Consider the following 16,670-nt stretch of genomic DNA (forward strand, 5'->3'; position numbering starts at 1 on the left):
TCCCAAACATGAGAGGGGGCTGCCCGCACCTGTCTTTTCTGTAGCTGAGACAGTCTTCAGAGACTTTGCCCTCCGCCAAGGGGCATTTGTTCCCTGGTCCCTGCTGAGACCTCTCTGCCCTTCCTCCCTCCATCTCCCACTTTTGCAGATAGCCAGTCCAGCAGCTCAGCCCTCCCAGATCCTTCGGTGCTTCTCTGAGGACCTAGAGAGCATGGCAGAGGTCAGGCCCTGCTGTCTGGACAACGAGCTGTTATGGACTTTTAAATATAAATAAACAGTTTGGGAAAGGTTTTCTTTTACCATGGTGACAGGAGGAGCTGGGCTGGTAGAGGGCAAGGGTGAATGGTGGAGCCTGCTGTGGGGACAGGCCAGGGGCCAGGAAAGCCGTGGCTACCAAGTCTTCCCCCTCGCACGCAGAGCCCGTCCCCCCGCGGCAGCGTAGGTTGGCAGCTACAGCTGAACTCCTCTGAAAGGGGCTTTCAGCAAGGGAGAATGTGATGATGGAGCCCAGCTGCTGCTGACGTTGCCATCCAAGCTCTGTCTGTGTTTTTCGAGGAGAACCTTGTCTCTTTAAGGTTCGTTTTTAGATTGTATTTTGTTGTCTGCTACTGGTATTTTTCCCTGGTATTCCAGTATTTCCACGCTCCTGGGCTCTCAGTAGCACAAACCACTCTGCACTACGTGTCTCGGTTCTTTTTGCACTTTTCAACACTTGTTACGGACCTCTGCCAAGAAACCTGATAATTTTTTTTTCCCATTTAAGGGAAAGGATTTCAGACTATAAAAGAAAATCTCCATTGTACCTAAAGTGTTTCTAGGCTGGAAAGAAAATCCCTGGAAACTAAAGGAATCCTTAAAGGGACATAATAGGAAACACTGTAACAGAGACAGCTTATTGTGTATGACTGTCCTTCCCACTCACGAGGACAAGTACAAGGCCCTTGGGCTGCAAGAACAATACGGGTTACTGTTACATCTTATAGCTCGTTTTAGAATATGAAACCCAGCATCCCCTCAGCATCAGGAACCAGCCAAAACTCGTGGACCACCAAAGCTGCTGTGCCCATCTCTGCTGGAAACCCATTGTTCCACATACCATTGCTGTGACGGGGCTGAGCGCTTGTTTACGGGTGAGGAGCCTTTCTTTTCTCACAGCCCTTTGTTTTTCTGTGACCAGTAAAATGATGTAAATCAGCCTTCCCTCTTGCTTTGCAGGATGGACAGGAAGATGCCAGACTGTCGTATAGGTGTGGGTGTTTGAAGATGTGATACTTTTCCTTATGCAGGCAGAGGAGTCACTGCAGATCAACAGAGGGATATTTCCGCATTTAGGCTCAGCCTATTTCCTTGTCGTGTTGTAGCTCAGCAAACACTGTCTTACAGACCTTTTCTGCCTGACAGGTGAAATCCAGATACCTATATACCACTGACTGCGAGCCCAGGAGAACATATATTTGCCGTACTCTGCACATTTCTTCTGAAGTACTTGAGGTTTAAGGTGTTTCCTTGTCAATAACTGCTGTAATACCTGGAAAGGAATAGGGTTTGCCACGGACTGCATTCAAGCATTTGGCTGACTCCATAGGCTGTGGAAATAACAAACCATAAATTAAGATTGCAGAAGCTCAGGGTACAAAAATATCAGTTGAAAGGAATATCCAAACCAAGAGTGGGTTAGATAACCTTGGAGAAGAGTGAGCAGGCTGCACATTTCTGCATCCTCAGGTCTGCACTGCCCCTTGCTGACAAACTCTCCATTGTGGGACAAGAAATGCTGCGGGGAACAGACGTCCTGGGGGTGGAAACGCCCTCTCCTCTCCCCAGACTCCTGGATCACCCCAGGCACAGCCAGCTGGAGGGTCTGCCGTCAGCAGGGCTCCCTCTCGCAGCTTCTACCTGAGAGTCGAGTATGATTTTTCAGCGCTGGCAGGACGGTGTGGGTGGAAGGGTGAGCACGCAGCAGTGGAGGAGTCTGTGCTTCCATGCTGCCCCTTCACATGCCCCTTCCACGGCTGGTTCTCCATCCTCTTGGCAGAACACGTGAATGACATTGGCAGGGTAGCAAGAGTGATGCAGGAAGATACAAATGCCCTGCTAATAAACCTGAGTTGCTTAACTGAGTGATTTATCTGCATTGAATCTGATGCATCTCCCTGCATTAGGCTACTTGTCATTTTCCCTCCCACCATCCTCTTCCCGCAGACAAGCAGCCTGCATTTGTCACAAGGGGAGATAATGTGCCCTGGATGCCAGTGCTAACAAACAAATAACTTGCTCTCCTACAGCACCTGCCAGCTGGAAGTTTCAAAGCACTTTGTAATCATTAACAGGTTTAGCTTCCCAGCCCTGATCAGGGGTTTTCATCTCTGTTGTAAGAGGAGTAAAGTAGGGTCTGGTGGTGAAATGATGGGAAAGTAAGAGGAGAACTGAAGTGCTCTGGATGCTGATTGTAGTTGTTCATGTGGTAGGGGGAGCTACCGCAGTGGAGGGGCGCTGGGCTGAGATTAAGCTGGTCGACAGGTTTTATTCCCAATTCTTCCTTCCACCTCCCCTCTGGGTGATCTTGCTTGTCTACATCTTAATTTCCCCATCTGCAAAAGGAAGGTAGTGACCCACTTCTCCTTGTAAGAAATTCTGAATACAGATGATATACAGTTGTGGGAGGTACTGGAGAAAAAGGCCTGGCCACACAAACACTGGGATTTCAGAAAGTCATCTCTAAGGAAGATGTGGACATTCAAACACCAAAGATAGTAGCATAACACTGACATTGTTTACACTGGGCAATGGGAGCCAGGTGGGAGAGAAGCACTGAGAGTCTTTTTGCCTGGTTAATCACAGAAAATCAGACACCGGGCTCCTCTTTTAGAGACCCTGTAGTAGGAATTGTCGCTAGAGTCCAAGAGCCATAGTCAATCAACACAAGAGGAGAAAGGGCTAACGGGCATGGCTGTGTAGCTCTGGTACACCAGCCTAAGCAGGTGAACTGCATTAAGTGGTGCTAATGCACCCATTAAATGGTGCTAATGGAGCTCCTGGTGAGGTCCATTTCCCCTGTTGGGAGTGAAGGAGGAAGGGAAGGAGGACAGAGTGGCAGAGGGATACTTTGAATGCTGTGATGTTGCCTGGCAAGTTACCCTTTTCTCCATTTCTGCTGTGTGTTCAGGTTAGTAAATGCTCCTTTTTGTTATATTTATAGTCCTAATCAGCAGCAGAGATCCACTATTATTCCTCCCATCTGTATCTGCAAATGTATGCAACCGTCCTGAGCAGTCTCTTCCCTTTGACGAGGGGCTGCCGTGGTGAAGACGAGGGCCCAGTTCACTTCTCGCACAGAGTGATGCTTGGCCTTATTGAGCTCAGCTGCTCCTGGCTCAGCAAGCAGGGCCTGGGAAGCAATAGGGGCCCTGCTGGGCTTATCAGTGCTCTCTGCTCATCATTTTTCTCCTGGCACCAATCCCTGCTGCTATTTTCACGGGTGATACCACCGGGAGCTGGAGGATGGTGGGAATAGCCCCATCCTCCCAAGGAGGGATGCCGCGGCTCTCCCCCCGGTGATAGGTCTGTTCCAGGCGCTTCCCCCGCTGTAAATCAGCCCCGCGGCGGCGGGGCCCGGCCAGGGAAGCGTTAACCTTCCCTGCAATGCTGCATCCCAGCTCACGGTGGAGCTGCCTTCCTCTCTTCCACCCCCAACTTCCAATTCACTCCAAACAACTCCGGGACAGAATTGCAGGGAAAAGCTGGAGGTTCAGACTAGACTTGTTGATCTCCGTTCCGAGGCAGCAGAAGGAAGCACCGGAGCTTTCCTTTGTGTCTGCATGGAGAGAGGGCTGGGGGGGCGGGGGCAGATGCGGCTTCGGCGTTGACTGTAGGCAGGAGTGAGGAGCCGCAGCCGAGGGAAGGCCTTGCAAAGCTTCCTGACGAGGGATCCGATTTACCTCGTTTCCCTTCCCCTCCCCCCGGACTCCGTGGACAGCCGGGAGCGCGGCCGCCATCCCTCCGCCTTGAGGCTGCCCGCGGGGGGATGCGAGCGGGGCCGCTCCTGCTGCCCGCCCCGCCGCAGGATGTAGCCGCCCTCGGCCCCGCACAGCCCCGCACCGCCTCGCTGGGAGCCCGCAGGAGGAGGTAGGTGCGGGCCGAGGGAGGGGAGCCTTTCCCCGTGTGCGGCGGCGGCCGGGGAGCAGCCCCGGCGGCGGCCCGGAGGCAGCGGCGGTATTTCGGTTTTGGGGTTGGGGGCGCCCGGATCGGCGGGGAGAAGGGCCGAGCCCCCGGAGCTGTGCCGGCTGGGCATGGAGGAGCCGTTCCTTTCTGCGCCGGGGTTTCTTTTCGTGCCATCTTGTGTAAGCAACAGTGCTCAGGGGTGTCATAAGCCACCCGGCTTTGCAAGGAAGGCTCGGGGTTTTTCCTTATTCCGATTTTCGTTGATTTCCCTGTTATGCAGAGGTCGGCGTGGGGTGTGTGTGTGGGGGCGTCCCTGGGCAGCCCAGAGAGATAGAGTGCGTCGCTAGAGTGGCTGGAAATACCCCCTTTTCCCTTCCCCAGCTCTTTCCTCGGGGAAATTTGCAAGGCTGGAGTTATAAAAAGCCTCCGCGTCTCCCTGCAGCCTCCACGGCTGGGCAGGGCGAGGGGCACCGCCGGCGCCGAGGAGGGTGGTTGCCCCGGCTGGGTCATAGGGGCACTCGGGGTCCGAGGTCCAGCAGGGCCCCTCTGCGGGAGGAAGCGGCGGCGGGGCCGGGTGCTCGGGGGATGGCGGGGCGGGTGCGCTCCCGGCCGGCCGCTCCGGGATGGGGGACAACGTGCCAGCGCGCCCCTGGCTAGCGGCCCGGCGCCTTTTGGGGCGCGTTGCCGAGTGGCGCTCGGGGGAGCTCTGTGCCCTCTCCTATCAGTCAGCAGTTCCCAGCCCTTTGCTAGCAGAGGCTCCCGGGGCCGTGCCCAGCCTCCACAGCTCCCCCGGACGGGGTGTGCAGGCGACCCTCCCGGGCAGAGGCGGGGGCCCGCCGGGGGAGGAGGGGGGGGGGGGACGGACGGACGACACCCGGCCGCCGCCCGGGGGAGCTCGGCGGCAGCGCCCGGGCCGACACGTGGGAGCGGGCGGCCTTCAGCACCGCGGGCGCGGACAGCGCCCGCCCGCCGGGGCGCGGAGCGCGGTTCAGTACCGCCGGGGCGGACAGCGCCGCCGCCCCCTAGGCAGATTAGCGGGGCCGGGCGCTCCCCCGCGCGCGGATAAGGCCGCGGCGAGGCGGCCGCGGGCGCGGAGGTCAGCGGGCGGGGACACATGGTCGGCCTCTCTTGCAGCTCTGGGGCATGGAGGGGAAGGAGAGGTGAGGAGAGCCGGCCCCCGCACGCCCTGCCCCACGCCGCACCTTGGAGCGTCCAGCCTGAGGGGGACCAGCGATGCCTCTGGGGATGAACAAGCATGGATCTCGCTCTACTACCTCTTTGCCTCCGGACCCCACGGAGATTGTCAGGAGCAAGGCCTGCTCCCGAAGGGTCAAGCTCAACGTGGGGGGGCTGGCCCACGAGGTTCTCTGGCGGACCTTGGACAGGTTGCCGCGGACCAGGCTGGGTAAGCTCAGAGACTGCAACACACACGACTCCCTCATGGAGATCTGTGATGACTACAACCTGGAGGAGAACGAGTACTTCTTCGACAGGCATCCTGGGGCATTCACCTCGATCTTGAACTTCTACCGTACTGGCAAGCTGCACATGATGGAGGAGATGTGCGCCTTGTCCTTCAGCCAGGAGCTGGACTACTGGGGGGTGGATGAGATCTACCTGGAGTCCTGCTGCCAGGCCCGCTACCACCAGAAGAAGGAGCAGATGAACGAGGAGCTGAAGAGAGAAGCCGAGACACTGAGGGAAAGGGAAGGGGAGGAATTTGATAACACTTGCTGTGCTGACAAAAGGAAAAAGCTCTGGGACCTCCTGGAGAAGCCCAACTCCTCCGTAGCGGCCAAGGTAAGATCGCCACATTTCTTCTCAAGTCTTGTCTGTATTGGCTCATGACTCTGGCAATGCTTACGTGAGGTATTGCCCTGCTACCTTTGCTTTAACATCTGGGCACTTGTGGCTGGATGAACGCTGTGAGTGAAGGGGAGAAAGGCCTCCCAGATGCAAATAAGGTTTAGTGTATCTTTTTGGGGTAGTTTGGAAGGGATCCGGTTTGAGCTTTCCTGGGGCGGTCTAGGCTGCTCAGTGTGGGAGCAGCTCCACTGACCCTTGTGTCAGCATACGCTGATTGCTGTGGTTGAAGGTTAGCAGACTTGTTATCCACTGGCCTGTCTTGGTGCATTTTGTAATGGAGGGCCTAAAACATGCTTGTCTCCTACTGCTTAACCAAACTGGCTTTTAAGAAGAAGAAATCTACTTGACCTCTTAGACCCAGGTCCAGTCAGGAAATAATGCCTTCCTTTCTAGGGCTTAATTTAAAATTCTGTGGTGAAATACATCTAGTTATTTGTATCGGGCACTCCTAGGCTGCAGGTCTGCTAAAGCTAGCGTTTGAATTGCATCCTTTACCTGATTCCAGTCTCCCTGTGCAATACTGCTGCAGCTCTGTCTCTGTCAATAGTTGAAGTGCTGCTTGCTACAAAGTTGGTGCCAGTGCAACAGATCTATTTGAAGGCATTTGGAAGAGAAGATCCATGTTAGGAGAAACCAATGTCAGAGTTGGCTCTGATAATTTAGCTGTCTCATGTTCGTCACATGTTCTTTAGTGAGGAAAAACTCTGCAAACACAATGGTTCAGTAACCATGGGGACAAAAGTGAAGAGGGAGAGGTTAAAAACTGTGGCGTGAATAACTGAAAAACATGAGAGACAGAGCAATAGGGACCAAAACTTGAATTTTCTATGTACCAGCATCCTCATGGTATGGCAAAGAAGTAGAAAGAGGCCCCAGCCACCTCTTTAATGTCACCTCCCTGTTGTACATACATTTGCAAATGCAAACCTTAGCTCCGTCCTATAGGAAGTCTGGTTTTGGTGGGCTACTTAAGAGAACAGATGACTTCTTTCCCTCTTTTTATCAAAATGTTGCACATCATGAACCAAGAGCATGTACGGAAGTTTGGTGAGGGGGTTTTATGAAGCGTGGAGCTAAATGGCTCGTTCTGGCAGGGGGAGGGAGAGGCATGGTCAGCTGCTGAACCGATTATCACTTTTTTAATGACAAACAGAGCCCCAGAATATCTTTTTGTCTCCAATGGCACAGATGACACTGTGCTGAATGCATTAATCATTTATAAGGCTCCTTTGGCACAGTCCTGGAATCCTGAAACATAGGCCCCGGGCTTTGCTGTCTGTGGCACTGACTCAAAATCCATTAGAGACTGTTGATGCTCATGATTTATTGTATATGAGCAGGGGTCATTCTTGCCAAATAAGTGTCTTTTGTGATTTATAAATGAAATACACTCTAGCTTCATTTTCTGAGAAAATTCTCAGAGTAAGTGCATTCGGCGTTGCAGGCTCTGGATTAATTGAGGGTGAATGGTAATGCATTATTACCCTTCCCATTTAAAGCTACCATTCTGTGACTTTGTTACTGTAATGAAAATGGTGCTGTATGTTCTTGGACCTCAAATATTCCGGCAGTTCCCAAACACAGATTTCTACTAATTTCAAGTGTAGCAAGGAAAATGGGCGTGATGAACAATTAGCTTACCAGGCAGGGACAGAAGAGCTGCTAAGCCTATTCTTTATCCGATCTTCTCCCTGCTGGTGGATAGCTTTTCTCTCATGCCAGAGTATGCCCTTTGCTTTGATCACCTTTATGAGAATACATTCTACGTATTGAACAGGCTGGACCCAGTCTTCAACTTGTGATGGAAGGATGTGGGGAGAGGGACTTGGCAGCCTGACCCATTATGTGTCCTAACCAGCTGTGCCCATGCTCCGTTTCAGGCTGCATTTTCTAAATCTGAGCCTCTGCCTGATAGCTCCTGGCCAGCTTTCCTCAGCTGTCTGCTCAGTGGAGCACTTTTGCTGAGGCCATGGGCCTCCAGGAACTTCTGTCACCTTTCCCAAAGCCAGACTCCATCTGCTTTGATAGGTCTGGGAGCTCAAACTGTTCCTATAGAAAGGGAACAAAGTAAACTCTTCTGAGGTTTAATGACTGTCACCGAAGGACCTAAAATCACTGTTGGGGAAAATCTGTACTACTCTCGCTTATTCTTTTTCTTCAGACTTGTGCCTCTCAATGCAAAGGTTTTTCCATTTAAATGTAAGAAATACAGGCTCCCTTCGTGTTCTCTTTAAGAAGTCTAGAAAATAGCTACAAATGCCAGTTCTTCCCAAAACTCAACACAATCCCTCTGTAAGCCATGCCCTGTCCTCTAACTCCTGCCCCAGCAAGGTGGGCTTTCTTGCTGGCTGTCGGCATTGTTTGTATTTTAACATTTCTGCACAACACCTGACCTGACTCCTCCATAACAGCTTACTGCAGAACTTCTCATGGTTGTACTGAGACAGGTTAAATCCTGAGAGTGTGAGTTGTTTTTTGTGTTTTCTTTTTTTTTTTTTTTTAAAAAAAGAGAATTTTAAGTGATGTACCTCAGGGTGGAAAACAGCGTTCAAATAAGAGAAGAAGAATCCCCCAGACCTTGATTTTTGTTGCTCTTTTATCCATTGGGGATTTACCCATATCTTTTGACTAATCTGTCTGGCTTTTAAACTAACCACCTCATGGCAAGCAGTGTCTTATTTATGTGCGATGCTTCACCCTGTACGTGACTGGAAAGAACACTGTTATATTTTATAATACCCACTCTTTGAGAGTCTGCAGATTTCTATGATGAGGTGTCAGACAGCTGTTGAAGCCCCAGGCTTGCTGCCTTGTTACCCCCCAGCGCTAGCAGAGGGGTGTTTGCTCCTTTCCTATAGTGCTGCAGTCCCTCGCAGCTGTAGCTGAAGCTGCACTGTCCTTGTGTGAGGTGCCGTAGAGGCACAGCGCAGTGCTCCAGCCCTTCCCCAGGGTCAGACCACGCAACAGGCACCTGAACCATTTCACCCACCAGTCCATTTAACTTGGAGGCACTTGCTGTGCTCACCTTGCCCAGTGGGAAAACTCCTATGCACAAAATTGAGCACTGAGGGATTCTCCCTCTACCAAATGAAAAAATATTTGACAGTTATTAAATAAAACTTAATTTCTCTCTTTCTAGCCTTACAAGATATTTTAAAGGATCAGTTTCTCCTGCTTTCTGTGGCTTTATTTGCCTGTATATCCCTGAGAAATACTCACTGCTGTCTTTGTGGATGCTTCTTCCTTTTCCTGCAATCACTGTTTTTGCATACTCCTGCTTATTTTTATCACTGTCCCAGTCTCCCTTAACAGTTTGGTGGTTGGTTTTTGTGTTGTGTTTTAAGTAGCATTCCTCCTGTACTTTGGTGTACTTGCAACATCCATTTTTAACCATAGAGGACTCTCTGCTGCTTGCTTCTGTCTGGATTTACCCCAGATGAAGATGAGGTGCAGATATTTCCTGGAGTAGCTGTTACATTTTGTTGTGTGGTAGTTTTCCTTTCCTCAGGAAATAAAAGCAGCTCTCCAGCTCAGCCAAGCAGAACTGCTGCTGACATGAACACCAGAACTCGGTATCCATGTCAGGGCAGCAGTGGTTAGCGGTTCTCCAGCACTCAGGTTTGTGCTTTTAATCATAATTGCTCTTTCCCTCAGCAAGGCCAAGCCTGGGCAGCTGGCTTCCATCACCCACAACCCAGCTAGCAGCCCTGCGTTTCCAAAGCAGAAGTCCCTCCTGTAGCTGTTTTTTTTACTAACTAAGCTAGTTAGGATCTGTGGGCCTACCTGGTTGGTGAGACATTCGTGCCCCTTGGGACAGCCAACCTAGCTGCAAATCCAACTAGACTTCACGGCATCCTGGAAAATCACAGACTGCAGTGGTTTCATGCTTTCCAGTATTAACAAATTAGACCAACTCAACATCTTAATTAACTTATATGGTCTTGGAAATCCTCTGATCACCTGGACCTTTCCAGCAACTCTGCAAGAACGTTGCCCTTTTTGCCTCTTAGGAGGAAAAGAAATCTCCTCTTCTAGTCCTTACAAATTATTTCCCTGATCAATATTTGTGCAATTAGTGTTGCATGGGGGGGAAGTCTGTTTGTCTTACAGACTCCTCTGCATGTGCTGGTTTCATCTATTTTTCTCTTGCTGTCCTGAAGGCTGAGAAAAACACGATGACATCACCCACTTTGCAAAAAGCTTCTCTGCATATCTGCATGTCAAGTAGGATGTGCACTTTCTCTCCTCCTCGCTGCCTCCACTTCCCGCTTGTCCCTGTCCTGTTGGGAGCTCAGCTGCAGCAATCTCTCTGTTCTGAGAGGCTATTTCTCATCCTTTCTCCTGTTCCTACTATGTCTTTGCTAGTGCAATAATATCATGTTTATCCTTGAAAACATGCAACTCCAATTCAGTAATCTTATTATGCATGCCTCTACATTTGTTGAACAGCTTTTCTCCAGCTGCCCACTGCTCTCTGCTGCTAATCTCTGGATGCATTGCTTAGGGAGGTTGCTCTGTAAGCTTTTTTCTTATTATTGTTGATAGTAGTGACAAAATAAGAAAAATAAAGCTTCTTGGAGATGCATTCACTACATCTAGAGCGTTCTTCCCCCACATGGGCTTTCTATTCCTGGCCCTCCCTTATGGCATGCAGTTTTCATTCATCTCTAAACCTGCCTGAATTTAGCATTCAGCAGAGGAAACCCCTCTCCCTAATTGCAGGGGTCACATCTTAGCCATGTCTCGTCTGTCTCTGAGACTCCCATCACTGGGCAGATGTTGACTTTGTCTCTTAAAAACAGATTGCCCATATTTTTCTTGCATCTGTGACTTTCATTTTTCTGATGCAGCTACTGCCTTGGCTTTTCTGCTATATATAGGAGACTTTTTCCATTCATCCAAAGTAAACTCCTGCCTTTGGAGATCCTCAAAAGCAAAGCCTCATTCCAAAGCCTTTCCCCTGGGTTCAGGGATTTGCCGCTTTGGTCTATAGCTTATCGCTGGGTTTCTAGCACAGCACTGTCCTGTGGACATACAAACAATTGCTGTTCTATACCAATCTCTTTTCACCCTGCAGCTCCTTTCTGGGTGCTTGTCTTTCCAGTGAACTTCTTAATACTTTTCTCTGGGGAGCTGTAATTCCTATGTTCAGTTCCCTGCCATGTGTCCTCTCCTTCTGTCTCACAATGACCTTCCCACAATGTATTGCTGTGCTGGCAGTTCCCAGAACTCCTCTGCATTATGGCTTCCCTAAACTCCCAGTTTGGGGGGGGGGGGGGAAAAACCCCGAGTAATATTGCCTGCCTGGTAACTATGTCCTGTGATTCTTCCCTGGCTCTAAAGAATCTTGCTGGGAGTCCCTGTAACATAGGAAACACCCTGGCCATGACACCGGCTTGTTAGTCTCCCACATCCCTAATGCGACATCCCATGTTATTTCCCGCATGGTATGCATCTGCCAACAACAAGCTTGTTCTAAACTCTCTGGGTGGAATCCTCACCCTCCAAAGGTGATCTTTTCTCCAGACCTATTACTGCAGCCCTGAGCACCCCTTGGATCCAGGCGGGCAGCTGCCTGGCATTTCCTGCCTGAAAATGGCTTGGGTTCAGCAGTTTACAATCCCAGCCTGCAGGTTTGCAGTCTCTAAAGAATTTTATAAAAGGAAAGTTAAAATTGTTACACCTAGTAGTTCTTTTGATGAACTTGCCGTGCAGTCCATGAAGTATAGTGTGCATGAACATACACACGTAGGCATAACCCTGGATTTTTAACTTATCTAACTTTCTGCTAGGAAAGCCTGGAGCAAGTTTGTGGTCCTCCCTGAGCCTAAGCATCCACATCTGTGTGAGCTTGCCTGCCTGCCTCAGGAGGGAAGCAACAAGCTTACCTGCTTGGGCTGAATTCCTTAGAGGATGTGTGCTACAGAAGTATAGTCGATGCTATTTTTAAAGCACCAGCTCTCATTTGTACCTTTGAAAAATGTCTCTGAGAAATTAATTCCCCTTGCTGCTCAGTGTTCTCCCATCCTGCTCAGCCTGCAAGCAGACGTGGTTTAAGGTGCCAACATCACCAGTTAAAAATGTATGAAATCTTGCAAGAATGGAAAATCCCTGTTTTGCTCAGCTGTTACTGCAGAGGTTTAGTAATAACGAGATTCAGAAGAAGAGTGCTGGGCCTGATCCACCCAGGAAATGCTGGTGTGGTGTAATGCTCACAAAGTGAGGGTGCAGTTTCAGCTGGTACTTGTGCAAAGCACTTGCATGCGCTGCCGAATCAAGCACGCTGTGCCTGACGGGTGTGCGCTGACTGCAGTGGTGTTCAGAGCTAGCTATGCAGAGGCACTCTGGAGCTGTGTAGAAAAATCAATTCTTTTCACTTCTTAAAATGTTTTCTTCATTTAACTCTTCTTACACAGTGGGATGAATATCCTTGCCATCACGTTCCTACTTCTGCCTGTTCCTCTTGATCCCGAAGATCACAATTTCCTTTTGATTTCTCTTGACGTAAATGCCCTATGGAGAGGAATGATCCAATGTTACTTTTACAACATGAGCGTTGCTATTTGTCATTGCTAATGGCAAAATATTTATGTCAAAGAAAGTTCACAGCTGATCACTTAGTTCTTATAATAAACACAGTCAATATGATTTACTCCATGGAGATATCTGGCAGCAACAGAAAAGGCACAATGTGGTCAGTGAATGTGAGCAAGACATTAATATTAGCCTTCTCTGAAGAAGCTATACATGGAAACTATACATTGTCATTGCTTCTACTACATTAAGGCAGACAAGGATCAGACCCTTACTGTTATGAGAGTTGCTCAGCTTGTTTCCTAGATCTAGAGGCTCAGCTCCATCGTGGGCTGGGTTGGCTTCCCATGTGTTGCACTAGGACTGGGAGCATTGGCACGGCGGGACAGCGATAGCTGAGCTCAGGTTTGAAGGTTGCTGTCCTTATGGGGCAAAACTACTTCAAGGGCTGAGTGGGCAAATTGAGCTTTGCATTGCTCTGTGCCATGGACCTAGGAGACAGCAACAGCTCAGGGATCCCTGCTCCACATCCTATTGCTTAATTGTTGTACCTGAGCTGCTTTAGCTTTGGCACCCTTTATCCTTAGGATGACCTTGCCCTAAGTTTAGTCCCTGAGGCAATAGCCATGCATTCACCTCTTGGCTTTCTCAATTACTCAGTACAGCAGAAGTAAACCTTGTAGTAAGCTTGGTCCCTGAGTTTGGCTGGTCTCTGGTTTCTCTCTGCTGTCCTAGCTTTTCTCGGCCTCCCCTGCCTCCTTTACAATCTGGCACTAGCTGAACACGTTTACCAGCAGGACTCAGTGAGGTCTCTTTCTGATATTTTTTTTTAATGGAAAAATTTTACTCTTTATTCTACAGCAATTCTAGAAGAGTGCTGAGCACCCCTATGCAAGCAGCGTGCGTTTGCACCTGCTATAGCCCTTCCCCAAATGCTAGCATTTAAATATCCCAAGCACACTTATTTTCTAGGTCCCCCAATAACACCAGCAGCCCCAGCCCTGCTTCTGTGGAGGGTAAAACTCCCATTGAATGTAATGGGAACAGATGAGTATTATAATGTCTGTACTCATCAAGCAAAGCTCTCAAAGTGCTTTGAAAAGATGGATTACTTAAGGCCAGGACAAACCTGTGATATATGTATTATCCCCATCTTAAAGTGAAGAGGTGATCATTGCCCAAGGTCAGTGAGGAAGGCCAGGGCAGAGCTGGGGCGGGGGGGGCTCTGGCTTTCCCCGGTCCCATATCACTAGTACATTTTCATGGTATAGGTGAGCTTCCAGCGGCCCTTGCCCGCTGCCTACAGTGTGATATTAGAGAGGTAAAGGTGCTGGCAGCCCTCTGACAGTTTATCCAAGGGGATGGAGTGAGAAATCAAACCTCTCTTTGTTTCAGCACAGGTATTCCTACTTATATGGGCCCAGCCTGGAAAACTTTGTCATGTTTGAGGAATGAGTGGTTACAGGAAAACGGAAAGGCTTTCTCTGGTAGATCTAAAAGCACAAGGTGTGTACTGGGACCTTGAAGATGTATCGACATTTTTAGGAATGCTCCCCCTTTCCCCATTCACAAGTGTCTCCCAGACCTGTCGTGATTCCTGTGAGTGTTTTTGCTGAAGTTTGCAGCTATTCTGGTCCAACGATGTGGACCGTTGGTCCAACGGCTGTGGATGTTTTGTGACTCTTCCCCTGAGGTGCTGGCACTACAGCGTGGGGAAGGTGGCCTTAACTCAAGCTCTGCTGCTTGGTTGTGTGTCTGAAACCTGGGTTTGGACAAGAGAAACTGATAGCAAAGCAAAAACCAAAGCACTTGTTGGTACCCGAATCTTGCATTGACAAATCTCACGTGAAAAACATCTATCTAATCTGATAAAAAAAACTTGTGTCACTAACAAAAGCTGCGTGAACGGTCAAAACAAATGGAAGGAACAATTTATTTTAAAGTTCATTTTTTCTGCGGTACATAATCAGTTCCAGTTATTATGAGTTCAGCTTATTCAATGCTCTTTGGACTAGGATTCATGCAGTCTCCAGCCAAAAGCACAGATTAGTTTTGTTTTATTTTATTTAAGTCCATTTGCTCTTGCTCATTTTTGAACAAAATGGAGCTGTAAATCTCATTTGCAGTATATAAACAGCATAAACGCCAGAAATTATCTCTGATTGGTACTGATGGACAAAATGTTTCTAAAATGTGATTATACTTACCAAATTTTATTTTAGACTTAAGATTCCTTGTTGGGTATCTCTTAAAAAATACTCATTTTGCTAAAAGAAAAAATTGAAGACGTGAGCAAAAAGGTCTGTCTCAGGCTCATTACTTAATCTTTTGTAGGGAGCAGGAACCTCTAGTAAGCACACTTTCCATGACACAAGAAATCTCTTCCATGTGCCAGATATGCTTTGCTTGGCTGGTTTCAATGGTATCTGATGGTAAACTGGGAATGGGAACATGTTGTGGCACAAAGCACCAGGAGCAGCTCCTTCGTTCCCTGAGGAGCCTTTTATGTGACTATGTCCAGTCTCTTCTTATCCTTCTCTGCAGCGATTCAGTGTCTGTCGGTCCCTAGCTTTCTCTACCCTGGCATCTGAGTGCATCGTAATGTGTTCATCCTCCCACTTGTCTTGTGAAGGAGAGCAGCGTGATCACCCCGGTGTACTTGGAGAGGGTACAGAGGGACTAACTGGCTTGTCGGGGTCTGTGATGGAGCAAGGAACGGCACCGTAATCCACCCCTAATCTCTGGACCGCTTTTTTCTCTGGTGCAGCTGGATCCCAGCTGTAAGCATTCAAGAGGGAGCTGTAATACATAAGAGTTTTTAATGCTTCCATGAAACTGCCTAGGAATCCATCTCAGATTGGGTTTTTTTCGGGTTTCTGGGAATTGCATTTTTATCTGGCACGTTCTCAGCTCTGAAAAACTTAATTCACATGGCTGTCACTTATCTGTTTGTTTCAAAATGTTTATCTATCACTCCGCACACTTAATTTCTTTTGCATCACGTGCTTTTATTAACCATACTGATCACATATTAAACAAACTCTCTTTACTTCTCGTAACTGGTGCATTTGACCACTTCCACTATTAGTAATAACTGTGACATCCTTGTACTTCTCCATATCTGGCCATTCTCAAAAACTATGGGTTCATCAAGTGTCTGGATAGAAAAGGAGTGTAACTCAGTTTCTAAGGCAATGTTTGCTGTCTGCTGTCAGAAGAATCCAGCCTCTGTGGTGGAATAGGGAGCTTTCACTCCTTGCTTATTTATTCGTGAATTTTTGGTAAATCTGTCCTTCATAGCATAAAAGTTAAATCTTTTTAGAAAAGAAAAGGGGAGGGGGGAAAAAACCCTGTTGTCTCCTCTCCTGTCAATGTGCCAGAAGTTTATTAATAATACATAATAATTATACATTGCATTTCCTAGCTGCTTTCATCTGAGAATCTTAAAGTGCTTCACAAACATTAATTAAGTAATCCTCATGACTGCCTGGTGCAGTAATTATTATTATCAATCTACACTTAAATATTACAATGCAGAAGAAATAGTAAATAAGAAAATCTCCCAGATGCAGGCAAAAGCTAAACCTGGTCTAGAAAGGTATTTTGTGTAAGTGAGTCTACCAGTCTGCCTGTCAATGGATCGGAGCTGTTACATTTGAAGCTGACTGGTGTAGGATACAGGCTGAAGACAGCAGTTAGGAAATTTTCTAGACCAACACAGTATCTCTGCTGGCAAGAGGAAAGTTGTGATTGGCAGCAGAACTCTTGCCCCTGGTTGAAAGCAGCAGAGCCAGTGGCGGAGGGCTTTATCTGAAGCAGGCTCAGTGATGGGATTTACTAGTCCTCACTCCAAGAGAGCTTTTGTTTGTTATCCTTTGCAGGAGGGGTCCCTGAGGTGCAGCCCATCAAGTGTGTGTAGTGTCCCATGAAGGGTCTCTTTAACCCTCAGCAGACCCAGCTGACCACCAAGGCTGTCACAGCGATGGAGTCTCTTCTAGTGCCCGCACCAGATGGGTGCAAGGGACCCAAAGCTGTTGGCCCAGTGCAGCTGGTCCCACCAAGGCATCACCATGCAGAGTGTGAGGACCTTGATGCTTGAGCTTTTAATC

The 16,670-nt window shown here is 48.7% G+C and overlaps 1 protein-coding gene across 1 annotated transcript in view; it reads left to right on the top strand.

The window, feature by feature from the left end:
- The first annotated feature begins 3,900 nt into the window (after nucleotides 1-3,900).
- Nucleotides 3,901-16,670, top strand: part of KCNB1 (potassium voltage-gated channel subfamily B member 1) — a 128,215-nt gene continuing 115,445 nt past the window's right edge. Inside the window, exons 1-2 of the mRNA XM_076352013.1 lie at nucleotides 3,901-4,125; nucleotides 5,296-5,961. Of these exons, the coding sequence (XP_076208128.1) occupies nucleotides 5,395-5,961 (567 nt within the window). The 5' untranslated portion in view covers nucleotides 3,901-4,125; nucleotides 5,296-5,394. The remainder of the gene's footprint in view (nucleotides 4,126-5,295; nucleotides 5,962-16,670) is intronic.

This window comes from Aptenodytes patagonicus, chromosome 14 (genome assembly GCF_965638725.1).
Source record: "Aptenodytes patagonicus chromosome 14, bAptPat1.pri.cur, whole genome shotgun sequence".
Lineage (NCBI taxonomy): Eukaryota > Metazoa > Chordata > Aves > Sphenisciformes > Spheniscidae > Aptenodytes > Aptenodytes patagonicus.